Below are 15,033 nucleotides of genomic sequence, written 5' to 3'. Positions count from 1 at the left end.
GTTCAAATAAAGGAGAGCTCAAAGGAAAGAATAGGGCCCCATATACTTCTCTTTTTGGATCTTATCCAACATTTTTGTCATAAGAATCTGCTTCAAAACATCTATTGTGATTCAAGACACTAAAGAAATCAGATGTTATGGTACAACATACTATGTTAAGTTGGCCATTATTTGGTGTATGTGTTGACATTAAAGTGCCATAATTTGATAAAGTGCCATAATTTGGTAAAGTTACATTAAAATGCAATAATTTTGTAAAGCTACATAATAGAAGCATTTTCTTTGATGTCCTTTCCTAAGAAGGCAAGGGTTTGTAGGTGCTAAACTGCAAATCATTAAAGAATAAAGATATGTTGTTTGCATATAAAATTATTGGTTTTTTTCACAAAAACACCTTATCCTCCTGCTTTGTATTATTCTCTACTATGTTACTCCGACTCTTCACTTTACCTACACTATCTGTGTTGAATACTTGACTCTTCAAATCACCAAAATCACACAAAACTTTCATATAACAAGTGTCCTTAACACTTGCACTACTATAAAATAACTCCATCATTGAGACCAACAAGAAACATACCTCCCAGAAATGTAGAAGAGGGTTCAAAAAACAATGGAGCTTGGGACTTAGGAACCTGTGCAAGAAGATGAAATAAAGTCATTTAAACATAGAAACAATCACACAGATTTCTCAAATCCTTTAAGTAAACCAGCATACCTTTCAGCGATCCCTCTCAACTCATCTAAGTCATCAACAGGGGGAACCCATATCTCAGTGAACCTATTCCGAAGTGCTGGAGATAATTCTTTCTTACCAAAATCCCCACCAGGATTCATCGTAGCGAGCAGGAAAAAATCATCAGAAGCTGTTATAGTCTCTAAACTAGGTCCTCCCTTCTCGGCCAAAGACTGCACAAAGTAGAAAATAGAATTGCTTAAGCTTTTCAAAAACAGAAGAACATATTCTACTTCCCTAAAAAAGGTCTTAAAAGGACTATTTCATACTGTGGATTACAGTAAACCTAACCATATGTCTCATTTTCTTTACAAGGTAGTTACAAGTGATGCATGAGGAAGATTATATTCTAATGATGAGTTGAGTATTGTAACCCAAAAGTGTATGCTGACGATCAACGGGGTTAATAAGGAAGATATTCCATTATAACAAACCAAATAAGTTTTAACCAATGATTATCATTCTTGGTGACAAGAGAACAATCCATTATAATAATCCGTTCTTAATATAAAATACTCCCTCCATCCCTAAATTAAAAGCCTTTTTCTCTTTATTATGTGAGTAATAAATGCTAGAAAGAGGATTTGTATTAAGGGACGGAGGTAGTACGTAGTATGATATTAAAAAAAAACTGGTTAGAGTCACAGTGAAAGTGTATGGCTGCAACTAATAGACCTCTTGGTCTTCCCATGAGCCAAAATAAGAGTGAGAGGTAGCAAAATGAGTAGGAGGCCCAAGTGACCAACGGGACATAAATATGCAAGTCACAAGGACTCTCAATTTTCACCGTCTGGATTTGTGGTTTTGAATGGTTCAGAATAGAGTATTGTGTCAGTGATCCATAATATTGTTATTCCCTGTGTCAATGAAGCCTTTCTAATTACATGATTATTAAAAAAAATAATAAACAAATAAATAAATAAATAAAAAGAAGCCCTTTGTACTTGGTAAATCCACAGCATTAGAGAACCAGGATCTTAGTTATATTGAGAATCATGAGAAAAATCTAGCCACATACTGCACAAGAAACTCTAATTCACTACAGCCGTGATGATCTACCACTAAAATAAAACAAAGCAACAGCTACTGCAGCAATGTAGAACATGCACGAAAGATTAAACAGATTTATAACACTCACTAGTTTCCTATCTGGCTCAAGCACACTATTCAACCGTTCCAGCACACTATCATCAGCTAAAGAGATCTCATCCACAAGAAGTAAGTCCCCATTCTTCATAGCTTGTACTAGTGGTCCATCTTGCCATACAAAAATTGTTTGCCATTGCTGATACAGCTGAGATAGCTCTGCTTTCGTTTTTTCAGAAGAAGCTAGATCTTTTTCATGCTCATCAGACATAGAGACCAGAGTACGTTTACATTCATCCAAAACTTCTCCCAATTGCTTAAGAGTAGACGGAGCTTTGCCAATATCAGTAGAAAGTTTCTGCACCCACAAATATATTAACTTCAAAACAAGAGCATTTTTTCCATATAATGGACACAATATCAGAGAATCAAAGGTACCATACAATATCAAAATGGATTGAAGCCAATGAGATCACTAGGTGTTCAATCAAATTCTTGAATTCTGATGCTATTCTTGACCTCTCACGAACTGGATAGAATCCCTGTCAACAGTAAATCCAAATACATTTACAGAGTAAAATCAACATCTAGAAAATCTAATAATCGGATCAATTAGATGAAAGAAAGGTAGTCACAAACCCCAATAAAATCAGAAGTTTCTGTGTACTGATGACAGTTTAAGATATGCAGTTTGGCACTCAAAGCCATGCTCAGTAGCTGGCAAACGGTAGTCTTTCCACCACCAGTTTCACCTACAAGCAGTACAGGCTCCTTTAGCTGATAACAGCGTTCAATAAGGAAGTAAAGCCTCTGCATACTTTTAGTCCAAACAATACTGCAGCAATCAAGATTTTTCATTTAGGCAACAATGATAGAAAAACTGATTGAAGATACTGAAAGACGACTATACAGAACGTAATAAGTAAAAAATATATATATATACGTACTCTCCAACATTTTCCTGAAAAGAGTTCATCTCTATAGATCCCTGAAAAGTATAAACATAAAATTTAGAAGAAAAAGATATAACTTTACTGACCTCATATACCATTAACACAATTGAATGTCCAAGCACACATAATAAACAGTAAAAAGGCACACACTCCGTCACACTGATTTGTGACAACTTGTAAATAGAATTAGTATTAAAAGGAAACAGCATCGTGGCTATCAAAGAAAAGATCAAGGGTATAACGTAATAGAAATAGAGTAGAGGACAACAATTTTTTAGTTAAGACAATAAGAGAAATACCTGTTTATACAATTCATCTTTCTTGAGTTTAACACGCAGATGCTTTTCCAAAACTTCCTGCACAATATTCTTCTCAATCTCATCCCTGAGCCTTTCTGCCAAAAGAAAATAGCCATCTTTGGCTAAGTCTTCATACGAAGTTCCATACTTACTGAAACGGTTAGCCCATCGAAATAAATCTCGCGGAGTAATGAATCCATGTTTTCCAGCAAACACTTTGCTCTTCTGCCTCCGTAGCTGTAGTTCCTTCATAACTTCAATCATTTTATTCGCATAACTGCGAGGAATTTTGCATTTTTTCTCTAATATTTCAGTTAACTCATCATCTGGGATATCATTAACATGTATCTCAACAAAACGGTTGCGAAACGCACGTGAAAGCATCTTCCGGCCACCATAGAAAGTTGGAGGATTTTGAGTAGCAAAAAGCATAAAATTTGGGTGAGCACGCACAGTTTCACGCAGCTCTGGAACAAAAAGCTCTCGATTATCATCTAGCAATCGATTCAATGCTTCTAGGACGTCAGAAGGGGCAAGATTAAGCTCATCCAAGACAATCCAATGTCCATAACGAACGGCCTTAACCAATACACCTTCATGAAATACAAGTCTCCCACTGGCATCAGTAATATATGATCCTAAATATTCTTGCAGATCAGTATGTTCATGATTATTTATACGAACAAACTCATGGCCTGTTTTTGCAGCAAGATATTGCACAAGACTAGTCTTCCCACTAGAGGTTGGACCCTGCAAGAGAACAGGATATCTTTTTATGTAAACTGCTCGAGCCAAACTCCTTATATGCTCCTCAACACTTTTAGTTATTACATATTCTCTCAGAAACTGTTCAGTTCCAGGTTTTTCTTTGATGTTCAACAGTTGCTCCAGAGGGATAGGTGGTGGTAGTTGTTTATGGTCTCCAAGCAAGAATGAAATAATTCTTTCATTCATTATTTCAGCACTGCGATCCTCCAATAAAGTCATAAAGAACATGCAAAATCCATCATACACTGCTCTTTTAAAACCTAACTTCCTTGCTTTTCTAATGTATTCTAAAGCCCGATAAAGAGACCTCAAACTATATTGAGGCTTCTGGTTGGCCCCATCCTGCAGTTTTTCTTCAGATTCCTTTTTAGCCATCTTATAAAACCGTACAATCTTATTTGCTAAATCTTTATCTGTGTGCCTATCATCAAGAAACTGATTAACAAAGAGAGTCAAGTCCTCATCTTCCAAAACATCATCTACAAAGTATTCTGTAAATCTACTTCGCAATGAATATGGCAAGTCCCGTTTCCCAGCATCAGTTGCGGGATTCATGCAGGCAAACATGCGGAAGTTAGTATGTCTATCCACGACAACACCATTTTCCGCTAAACATAGTGAACCACTCTCTCCATCAAGGACACCGATGATTCTCTGCAATGTCTCGGGAGGAGCTAAATTTACTTCATCTAGCAGAATCCACTCGCCATTTCGCAGTGCTGTAACAAAGGCTCCTTCAACAAATGAAAATATCATTCCTGATGAGCCAGCAAGTTGATTGTGTGCTATCTCCACTTTCTGAGACAAATTTTCCCAGAGCCCCAAAACTCTTTCCTCCAGAGGTCGCTTTCGCTTTGTTCCAGACCCACATCTCCCTATACGAACCACCCTTTCGACACCCTTCTTAAAACCAGTCAACAGTTTAGTCCAATTCTTGTCATTCACAAGCTTTTTCAACAGAGCAAGAAAATCCTGATTATCCTGAAAATACAAAAATTAAATTTTTTAAAAAAAAAAAGTGTAAATCAGGGTCAGAATAGGCAGCTTAAAAAGCATTCATACATATACCAATACCTTTACAGAGAATGTAGTCATGAACAAGCTCTCAAATTCCTTGTAAAGAGGTACACATATATACTGAGGATCCATTGGTCTAAAACCCCCCAACAAGTCTGCCACATCACTCTGCTGACTTAGGTTCTGAAATATTAAATAATACCACATGAGACAACAAATAAATAAGACCAACCTACCAAGATTGCATAAATAAGAAGAAATTATGATTAAAGACATTATTTAATTATGCGTAGCACAAAATATGCAAATCCTTAAATACCAGAACAGTAAGTTTTTGACCAAGTCTTGTCGCCAGATTCTGCACAAGTGTAGTTTTTCCAGTACCAGTTTCTCCAACCAAAAGAACAGCCTCGTTCCATTTAACAGCACATGCTATTCTCTCAAGTACATGAAAAGAGCTGCGAATTTCCACAAAGGGTTTCTTTTCATGGAGAAGCTGCAGAGAAATTGGATATCTTTTAATTCAGGAAAACATACACTTTCATTGACACACGAGCTAAGCATATCAACTTACATCTTCTTTTTTTGGCAGAGTGACTCTTCCAATTTGTACAGCTCCAATAAAATCCTATTTTTATTTAGATTGTCAAATTTAAATTACATATTAAACCACAAAAATAAACTGGCAAAAGATCGAACAGAACAAGAATGACCTTGAGAACAGGTCTGTTAAGACAATATAGGGCTTCCGCTTCTGGAACAGGCACCGCCCACATCTTTGCTATGTTCCTTACAATATTCAGCCTGGTAACTGGTGACGCTGCATTGACAGCAAATACATCGACAGCCTGTAATGCAAATGCAACACAGATAAGCTAGCAACCCAAAATAGATACAGTGTAAGCTCAAACAGCCAAAGATCAAACCTCCAGATAAATCATGCGACACAAGTCAGCTGACAGACCATCACAGCTGAAGCTGAAACCAGAGCCAGCGATTCTTTTACACCACTTCAGTAGATCCCTGTTGTTGAAAAAAAGATGATTAGATGTCACATTAAAGCCAACGATTACAGTTTTGTGTGGAATAGAGCATCTACATTCATGGCTTGGATCAACAAACCTCAGCGAGAACCTGCTGGATGAATTCTTGCAACCAGACTGTCCGGATCCAAATAATTCAGAATCTCCATTAAGCGTTTCAAAGGTTTCTGCAAGAACAAAATAACAATAAATTTTCTCTCCACATTGAGATCACAAAACCTCTAGGGAAGGAAATTACCAATGAGCTTCCAAGCTATAGGCTCCAAATCCGGGTACCATGCAGACACTACATTTGCCAAATCTGTGCAAGCTGCTGGCTTGACCATCACTCGTCTCCAAAGAGCAGACAAAGCATTTCTACCTATCAAAAGACACAAAGCTCCCCTTTGATGTAAAATCATCCACAGATAACGAAATACAGTAAATTCTTCAAAGATTACTGCATCTAGCATATCAGCATTCTAGGATATGCAAATGTGTCTATTTGAGCTAGCAGATCTCACATAAGAAACAAATTAAGCAAGACAAATCTACATAATCAAACCTATTAATTTCGATCCCTCTAATTATAACAACATAATCTTTGACAATGATTCATTTATTCTTGCACATAGAGCATTGTTATGTTTTCTCCACTCCCCTATTCTTACAAGTTACAACAAATACCACTTGCCACCTTACCAGTACACCAACTTTCCCTACATGATCAATATGTGGAATTTAAGATAGTAAGAAACATCTTCCGTTTAATCCAATTCTTTAACTCCATACAGTCAACATATATACACTTAGACTCCTCTTTTTTCACTGCCTCTATGGATGTTAAGAGACAGAAGGAGACTATACTATTCTGTGGAGCTGATGCACATGTTAGCCATGTACACATTCGAATTTTCGACAAAGACCACACCAGGAACAAGATAGAAAGCTCCCTTCCCATGCAAATGGTTCTGATGATTTGCACCAAAAGCATGAATCTAGAAGACTAACACTAAACAGAAATAGTATACAAGAAGCCATTCACAAACCTTCTGCATGGCTGCATATATCAGGCTTGGAAGTTGAGATGGTAGAAAATAGTCGAAAACCTGCTGCCACTCTAATAGCCTGCAAGAATATCAATTATCAGTAAAGATTTACAATCACATAACCCTTTTTGTATGATTTTATACTGATTATAAGCAAAAATGAACCTGCAGGAGCATAATGGTCAGTATTATAAAAATCTGCAGGATTTCAAAGCATGTGAAGATTCACTCATCACAGGAAAGCTATTTTCCTATATTACAGAGAAAAATCACTCCAACAATTCTCCACAATCAAGGCACCAAACCAAAAAGAATAATTGGCCTACATGAATCCTAAAGTTGATAGTGTCCAATACTCCAGTGGGATACAGATGCAAACAGCACCACTGCTACTCTATACTCCATACACCTTAAGGTGCATAGACAACATGATTCTTTATCTCTTTGGGTGTGTTTGGTTGGGTCAGATAATCTTCCCTAAAAAATGAATTTAACAATTTCCCAAATGTGATAATCCCATTGACATATTCACCAAACTCTTTGAGTATCACATGTTCCGATATTATTTTGACTTACTAAATGTTAGAACCTGATAATTACTTTCGCGCAAAAACAAAGGCATAGGGCTTATCCATACATCTAGCATTATTATGGTGTCTGTTAATTCAGAGAGGATTTAAATCAAGGGTTGGATTTGTTTAGATTTTTTAGTACATCTGGCAGTTACGGTGCATCTGGTTGATTCTACAGGGACTCAAATGAATGTGGATATTATTATTACATACCTTGAATTAGTTTTCCACTTTGTCCCCTATGAACAATCGAACACGGTTCTTTAGGTTCTGTTTTCTATTTGGGCCTATACTGATTATGTTTGGAAGTAGCATATAAAATTTATAGGTTATTAGCCTAATTCCTCATATAGAGATTCCTCAAGATCAATAAAAACTTCACCTTACCGCCTTGTGGACGTAACTAACACATTTTTTATGAATCATGCCCATCTATGATTCTATGTGTTCTTTGTCTTTGGTTTTTGTTGATCTTCCTTCACCAATTATAGCATATTGCAAGATCCCACCACACAAAACATGATAAAAAAAAAAAAATTTATACTCACAATTACATTATAATGATACTATTCATATCCCACTGTTACATTAAAACACTATTTTCCATACTACACTTGCCCCAGTTTTACATTTAAATACTTTCCATACGCCACTTACCTCAATTTTATCAACTGCTAAGTCTCCAAAAACTATGTGTAAATGCAAGTGATGCATGAAAAAATTTACAGACCTGTTGTGGCATACTGGTGGAGCAACATCAAGACAAGGAACTTGATCGCCAAGCCTTTTTGTCAATGGGAATTTTTTTCCTAACACCATTGAGTAGTTGACATTGTTTTATGATTATTGTTCAGCTGGAGCTAAAAGTTGATTTTTCAATCCACGTGCATGAGAATTAATGTTCATGACCCTAAAATTTTGTGTATGAGCAATGACTCTTGATTTGTTTCATGATTTTCTTGTACTTTTTTCCTTTATCCGTTTCACATTAATTGCATCATTTTGACAAAGCATGTTTTCCAATGCACGACTTTAACCCTTAAATATCTTTATTTTTAAATTGAAATCATAAAAAAAAATATATACTACCTCTGTTTCATATTATGTGCAATATTATGCGCAACCTATGTTACCTGGACACGGCATTTTGGCCGGCATACCCGGGTCGATACGACGCGACACCGATCCGGGTATGAAATCCGTTCCGGATACTCCATTTTGTTCTCGGGTACGGCGGCCATTGAAGGAGTTGAAGCTTTGAAGAAGATGTAGACGGTTCTCAAGAAAAGTGTGTGGGCAGTTGAAGACGGTTCTCAAAAAGATGAAGACGTTTAGTATATTTATTTATTTATTTATTGAATTTAATTTTAAAACTCTTAAAAAAAACTGTGTGGGCAGTTGTTGCTTCCCAAGAAAAGTGGTACAAATTACTAGTATTAGATTATTACTAGTTTGTTGGCACTACTTTGGCTTCCCAAGCAAGGTTTCGAGTGTTTTTCTTTTGAGTGTTTGTATATACAGTACTATTTTTGATATATTATGGACAAAATTATTGCCGTATCCGTACCCGAGTCCAATGTTAAGACGGTGTCCCCGTGTCCTAAATTTTTTAGAATGGCGTATCCGACACTCGGATACGTACCAATATCGGATACCCGTACCCGTGTCAATGTAACATAGTGCGCAACAAAGACTCCTAGGCAAAATTTGTTTGTAAGTGATAAATGGAGAGAGATAGAGAGAAATGACAACTTAATAAGCAAAGAAGATATTTGTTGCACATAATACGTAGCAACCATTTTTAGTAAATTGCACATAATGCGAAACAGAAGTAGTATCTAGTGTACTAATATGAACTTAGAATCTGACCTGAAAACAGTAAGGAAAAAATGACATATATTGACCCATATTAACAATTAAACATGATTAAAGTTAATACGGGAATAGTGTAAAAATTCAATATGATGCTATGAAACAGAGGAAGTACTATGTACAAAAACTTAATAAGATAAAATAAATAAATAAAATATTCCAGTGAGGACAAAAGGTCTTAAACAAAGTAGGAAAAAACTGTACTAGAAAAGACTGCCAATATCTTCATCGTGACCAATGTAGACAAATTAGAGATGCATCAAGATTGAATCCTAGCCCAATCAAACCAACCCCAACAAGGCTACATCCTTCCACCTCAAATAAATAATGCCATAAGATCAAGAACCCTTCGAAAAAGAAACAAATTATTCTAGTCTCACCCACTCAAACAATACACATAAAACAAACAAAATAAGTCCAATTTGATTACGAATTTGAAGAATATCATCAGTATTAAGCTTATCCAAAGTCCCCATCCAACACATATAATGATGTAAATCAATTCTGCAGAAGATTTTAACCAGTAAATTTTCTTGAAAAGGGCAGCAGCAAGTAATATAATTGGCGCAAATTTATAATCAACAGTGTGACAACATGATATAATGATTTGCTGTAGTTCAGTTTTTTTAAAGCAAACTCTATATCTATTGAAAACAGTCAACGGTAATATACAACAAACGAAACATTATAATCATATCTTCAATTAAGTAATCAGCATAATGAATATCACTTAATTTCATTTACTACAACATATTTTTCAAAGCCATTTGATTCCACATGAGAAATCAAATCATATTATGGGTGGATCAAAAGCAATAAACAACAGAATACAATACCTCTCCATAACCAGTTAGAAAAGAAGTCCCACCCTCCAGAAGAGGCAATAATATAGACTGCACGTCTGAAGCTGCTTGATCTATGTTTTCAAAGACAACCCATACACCATTTTTAACTGCCTGTAAATGATAAAGAGTCATTAATTATATGAAAACAAAAATAAAAATAAATAAGTAAAAGAGCTGAAAAACTGCAAAGCCACCAGTCTTTACAAACTAGTACAACCTGAGTCAGAGGACCTGGTTGCCATCTGAACTCGCCAGGCTGTTCTGTGCAGACATAACTTCCAACCAATGTTCTTCCATCGATTTGCTCATCCATATGAATTGAAAGAACTGAGCAAAAAACAAAAACTTAGATATAAGAGATGTACAATGGTACATAAATCGGCAGAACTAAAACTACAAAACTCAAGCTGGCAACAGCCATTCTGTGAAAAAAATTACACAAAAAGACAATTACCATCAAGATATATAAGAAATAATTGTTCAAAGATATATGGGTAAAACAAACAAACAAACAAAAGGAAAAAAGAAAAGATGGAAATAATAAGGATGCTACCTTGGGTTCCAATTTCCTGAGCTAACTTGCTAATAAGTGCAGTCTTCCCGCAACCAGGTGGACCATACAGCAGAACAGGCCATTTTTGATTTACTGCTAAGATCACTCTTTCATAACTGCTCTGTATTGAAGATGTCAGAAGAAAAGGGCTGCAGTCCCTGATAACACCACAGAAAATAAATAACAGGATCATATGATTAGGATGTAACAAACAAAAACTTCAAGAGCATGAAATAGAGATCAAGAGAGGACCTATCTTCTAAACATAATATCAATGAATTTTACTCATTTGCTCCCTGCAACCATTAGAGGCCACAAATTTTATATGTGTATACGCCAAAAAAAATTATCAGATATTTCGACCTAATTCCACAAGATAATTCCTAGGCTTCCATACATGTTGGCCTAACCAAGCTAAATGGAAAACACACAAACATCAAATGTTTCATAACCACCGCTAAGGGATAGCAAGAGAAATTGGAAGATATTCAAAATCCAGCACATAAGTCAAACTCCGCAACCCACTGCCAGTCCCACAGCAGTGTAAAACTTTGTCACATCAAATGACATGAGCCACAATGATTGAGCGTAGTATTAAGAGGATTATGAGATTAAGGCGAAATCCTCGTGTTGGTTCATGTAGCCGACCCACTTATGGGATTAAGGCGTTCAAGCAAGCAAGTATGACAGTAGCATTCAAAATTGTCAGCAGGCAGACAAAACGCCTCTTACATAGAGTAGACATCCGTAATACATGGTTTGGATCCCAAGGGAGATGATGAACTCAAGATTATATAGCTTTTGTGGATTTTTAGAGGCAATTTAATCCTAGAATACATCGGATATGCTTGCAGTTTTTCCTAACATTTATTCAGTCAAGGGCAACAGAGGGTAACAAACCTTTGCAACCTCTTTTTAAATTTTTCAGGTTCATATTCAAGAAGCTTTAATAGATCAATAGCTATAGCGTCTCCTCCACGACTAAAAGAAGCATCTCCATCAGAAAAAATAGGAGCTTCTTTTCTGGATACGAACCAGCCAGCTTTTTCTATCGATACATCCCAACAGAACTCATGCCACCTATTAAGAGAAAATCCATTCAGCAAAGTTTGATTTGGAAGGTCATTATTACAAGCTTCGCAACAGCCCTGACAACAAGCTATGTAGACATGAAGACAGCTCAGATACAATAACTTACCGGAACAAAGAGGGTAAAACTTCTACAGGCTCCATCCCAAGTACAGCAGTTCTAGAGGGTAACTTCAGAAGGATACACAGTATCTGCACTCCACACCATCTTATATCTCTAGCAAGATCAGTACTAAAATAACCATCATAACTTGCAGCCTGATGTACCAGGTCCAAAAAACAGCACCAATTCCAATGGCATGAAAAAAATTCAGGGTCCAGAAGAAGTAGACGATAAGACATCCAGACAAGATTTCGTAGATGTCTTGCGGCTGGCTGCAAAACCAAAAGTAGAAGGAATAAAAAGAAGATAACAGATTGGAGAATGAAAAATGATAATAGAGCATAAGTATGTATTTTAAATCAGAGAGCCAGGCAGATTTAAAATAGCTTAAACTCACAGAATGGTTTCCAAAACTACAGAAGTGCAAAAGTCCACCAAATCATTAAGAAACTGAACGACATTAGACAAAACATCTCAACAACATGAAAGGAGTGCCACTTTCATTAATACTACCTAAATTCTTAAATAAAATAAAATAAAATAAATAAAAAACAAACAAACATAAATTCGTTAAACATATAATCTAAATTCATTAATAATTCCAACTTTATCTTTTCATAGGCAATCATCGAACATATATCTCCCTCAATATATAATGGTATAAAGTAAAGTATATTGATAGATATGTGTCTGAGAGTACTTTTGTAATCAAAATAAAGTATGTAAATAACAATGAAAGATCAACCAACTGGCGTCTTTAAAATCAAGAATTCAAAAACCAAGGTGCCAAAAAGTGAAAAAATAATACCTCGGATTTCACCTTAGAACTGAATGTTGCCTCAATAATACGATGAAATGGTGGTCTACCAAATTTGTAGTAGCATTCTATTGCACTGAAACAATGATCAGGGAACAAGTGTCATATACATATCCTACATGAAAGTTAAATCCATATTGTATTGAATAAACATAACACCACTCAAATAGCGCTGGACAGCACACACATTCTTTACATACTCTGCCAATAAGAAGATATAATTTTGAGAACAAGATGTATCAAACACCTTTAAAACTATATCAGGCCTTGTTCACTTCACCTTATTTTTGCTGAACTAAAATTATTTTTACTTAACTCAAATTATTTATGATTAACTTAATTTATTTTTACTCAAACGAAATTAATTTTACTAAGCTGAAATTAATTATGCTGAACTAAAATTATTTGTACTAGTTTTCTATTATATTTCTTCTTTAAAATTATTGATTTTTACTAAACTAAAATTCTTTTTAATCAATATTATTATCTTAAGGTAAAGTGAACAAGACTTTGCTTTGAGATAGGCAAGCTTTGAGTGTTAATACATATCCAATGCATCTGAAATGTCAAGGTTTGATAATTTAAAGTTTTAAAAACAGGGACATTGTCCTTAACTTTGACATGGGTGTGGCCCATGTGGTGCTTGGCATTAATGAAACATGTTCCTCACCTTAACAAACTTTTGGCAGAAGTTAAGACTTAAGATGTACAAATGTTCATATACAATATTTTAAGCTAGCTTGATAGTTAATCCTTGTCAAAATGCTTACTAGAAGCCTATTTAAGAGCAGTGCTAATCCTTCACTCTGATTCTACATTTTCTTTTACAATCATGTGATTCAAGATAATTGTAATATCTTAGTATGGATAAAAATTGTAAAATCTTAGTATGGATAAAAATGTCAGATAAGGATTGCATACCCTTATGGATTTTAGTGTCCGGTACAAAAGACAAAATGATGAGTCGAAGTAATATGGTTTGGAGATTTATTCCCTAACAAAGATAATCAGAACTTAATATATTAAATTATTAATCTATATATCTTAAGTGTGTGTTTTCTAATATCACTCCAAAATAAAGATATGTACTTGTATATACTAAGAAACTCTTTGAATATTGAAGTTGTCAGAACTTAGGAATTATTTAATAAGCATTAAACTGAGTCTCAGTTTCTAGTGTTAAGTCAAGAACACAACGAAAACTACTAATTATTCTCTTAAACACTTCAAGAAACAAAGACGGCATTTATTTATGAAGTCAACCAGATCAAGGCAGTTTTACAAAATACAGCTCACTACCCCAGAAGAAAGCTATATTGCTCTTACTAAGTCTGCATAGACTTACACAGATGCAGAATGCAGAAATACTATGTTTGACAAAAAAAAACAAAAAAAAAGCACTATCAAAGAAAATGAAATATAGGAAAAGCTCGGTTATACTTATAAAATTAGAATCATGCATGAATCATCCAATAGTAATACCACTGAAAACTGGCAACCGCGTTCTTGCAATGTAAAAAATAGCCAGGCAATGATTGTTTTCTACATTTTTCTTAAACAGACATATACAAGTCTTACAAAGTATACAAATTATAAGTTCATACATAAAATAAAATGTTATCAATGTTTAGTTGCTTACCCCCTCAAGAAAGGTGCAAGATCAAGTACTCGACTAAAGGCAAGACTCGCAAGTTCGTGAAGATCCAAAAACCTCCCATGTCTCGAATATGCCTCAATCACTCCAAATAGATATACTTCTTCAAGTTCTTCACATTCTATAAAATACCTATCCTCCATAGAATTTGTAATTCCCCCGGGATGATCAAACCTCAAATTCGGCACTAGTTTTAACAATTCAACGACACGGTTTATGATTTTCTTAGCAATCGAGCGAAAACAGCCCATAATAGGTATTGTATAGCTGGGATGCAGCAATACCATGGCCAAAGCATTCACTAATTGTTCCTCCTCCAATTCACGCCCCTTCAAATAACCCAAACACAATCCCAGAATTAATCACACATAAACTAATCCAAACAATCAAACAAACAAACAAACAAAAAGGGTAAGTAGCATAATTAAGAGAATTTCGGTACCTTCTCTAACAAAGAACTGAGATGAGCTAAATTCCTAAGCTTCGGACAACGAGCAATTAACCTCTGTAACTCGAAATCCAAACAAACCCGCCCCTGAGCCAGGGCAGAAGGGGCGGCCGCCTCCGCCCCGGGAATAGGTCCGATTTCATAATCCAT

The 15,033-nt window shown here is 35.4% G+C and overlaps 1 protein-coding gene across 1 annotated transcript in view; it reads right to left on the bottom strand.

Moving 5' to 3' along the window:
* Window positions 1-15,033, bottom strand: part of LOC145616223 (midasin-like) — a 44,461-nt gene extending 29,428 nt beyond the window's left edge. The window contains exons 1-23 of the mRNA XM_081670915.1: window positions 14,878-15,033; window positions 14,421-14,764; window positions 12,773-12,857; window positions 11,971-12,236; window positions 11,673-11,852; window positions 10,773-10,930; window positions 10,437-10,546; window positions 10,211-10,330; window positions 6,931-7,009; window positions 6,141-6,263; window positions 5,982-6,069; window positions 5,786-5,882; window positions 5,573-5,707; window positions 5,434-5,487; window positions 5,179-5,355; window positions 4,917-5,042; window positions 3,075-4,823; window positions 2,770-2,810; window positions 2,462-2,657; window positions 2,266-2,364; window positions 1,875-2,180; window positions 719-909; window positions 581-635 (exon numbers count right to left, since the gene is read on the bottom strand). Coding sequence (XP_081527041.1) covers window positions 581-635; window positions 719-909; window positions 1,875-2,180; window positions 2,266-2,364; window positions 2,462-2,657; window positions 2,770-2,810; window positions 3,075-4,823; window positions 4,917-5,042; window positions 5,179-5,355; window positions 5,434-5,487; window positions 5,573-5,707; window positions 5,786-5,882; window positions 5,982-6,069; window positions 6,141-6,263; window positions 6,931-7,009; window positions 10,211-10,330; window positions 10,437-10,546; window positions 10,773-10,930; window positions 11,673-11,852; window positions 11,971-12,236; window positions 12,773-12,857; window positions 14,421-14,764; window positions 14,878-15,033 — 4,935 coding nt within the window. The remainder of the gene's footprint in view (window positions 1-580; window positions 636-718; window positions 910-1,874; window positions 2,181-2,265; window positions 2,365-2,461; window positions 2,658-2,769; window positions 2,811-3,074; window positions 4,824-4,916; window positions 5,043-5,178; window positions 5,356-5,433; window positions 5,488-5,572; window positions 5,708-5,785; window positions 5,883-5,981; window positions 6,070-6,140; window positions 6,264-6,930; window positions 7,010-10,210; window positions 10,331-10,436; window positions 10,547-10,772; window positions 10,931-11,672; window positions 11,853-11,970; window positions 12,237-12,772; window positions 12,858-14,420; window positions 14,765-14,877) is intronic.

Source organism: Chenopodium album, chromosome 26 (genome assembly GCF_948465745.1).
Source record: "Chenopodium album chromosome 26, dcCheAlbu1.1, whole genome shotgun sequence".
In the NCBI taxonomy this organism is placed as follows: Eukaryota; Viridiplantae; Streptophyta; class Magnoliopsida; order Caryophyllales; family Amaranthaceae; genus Chenopodium; species Chenopodium album.
Note: the sequence above shows the minus strand (reverse complement) of the source record. Positions and strands in the feature narration are given on the sequence as shown.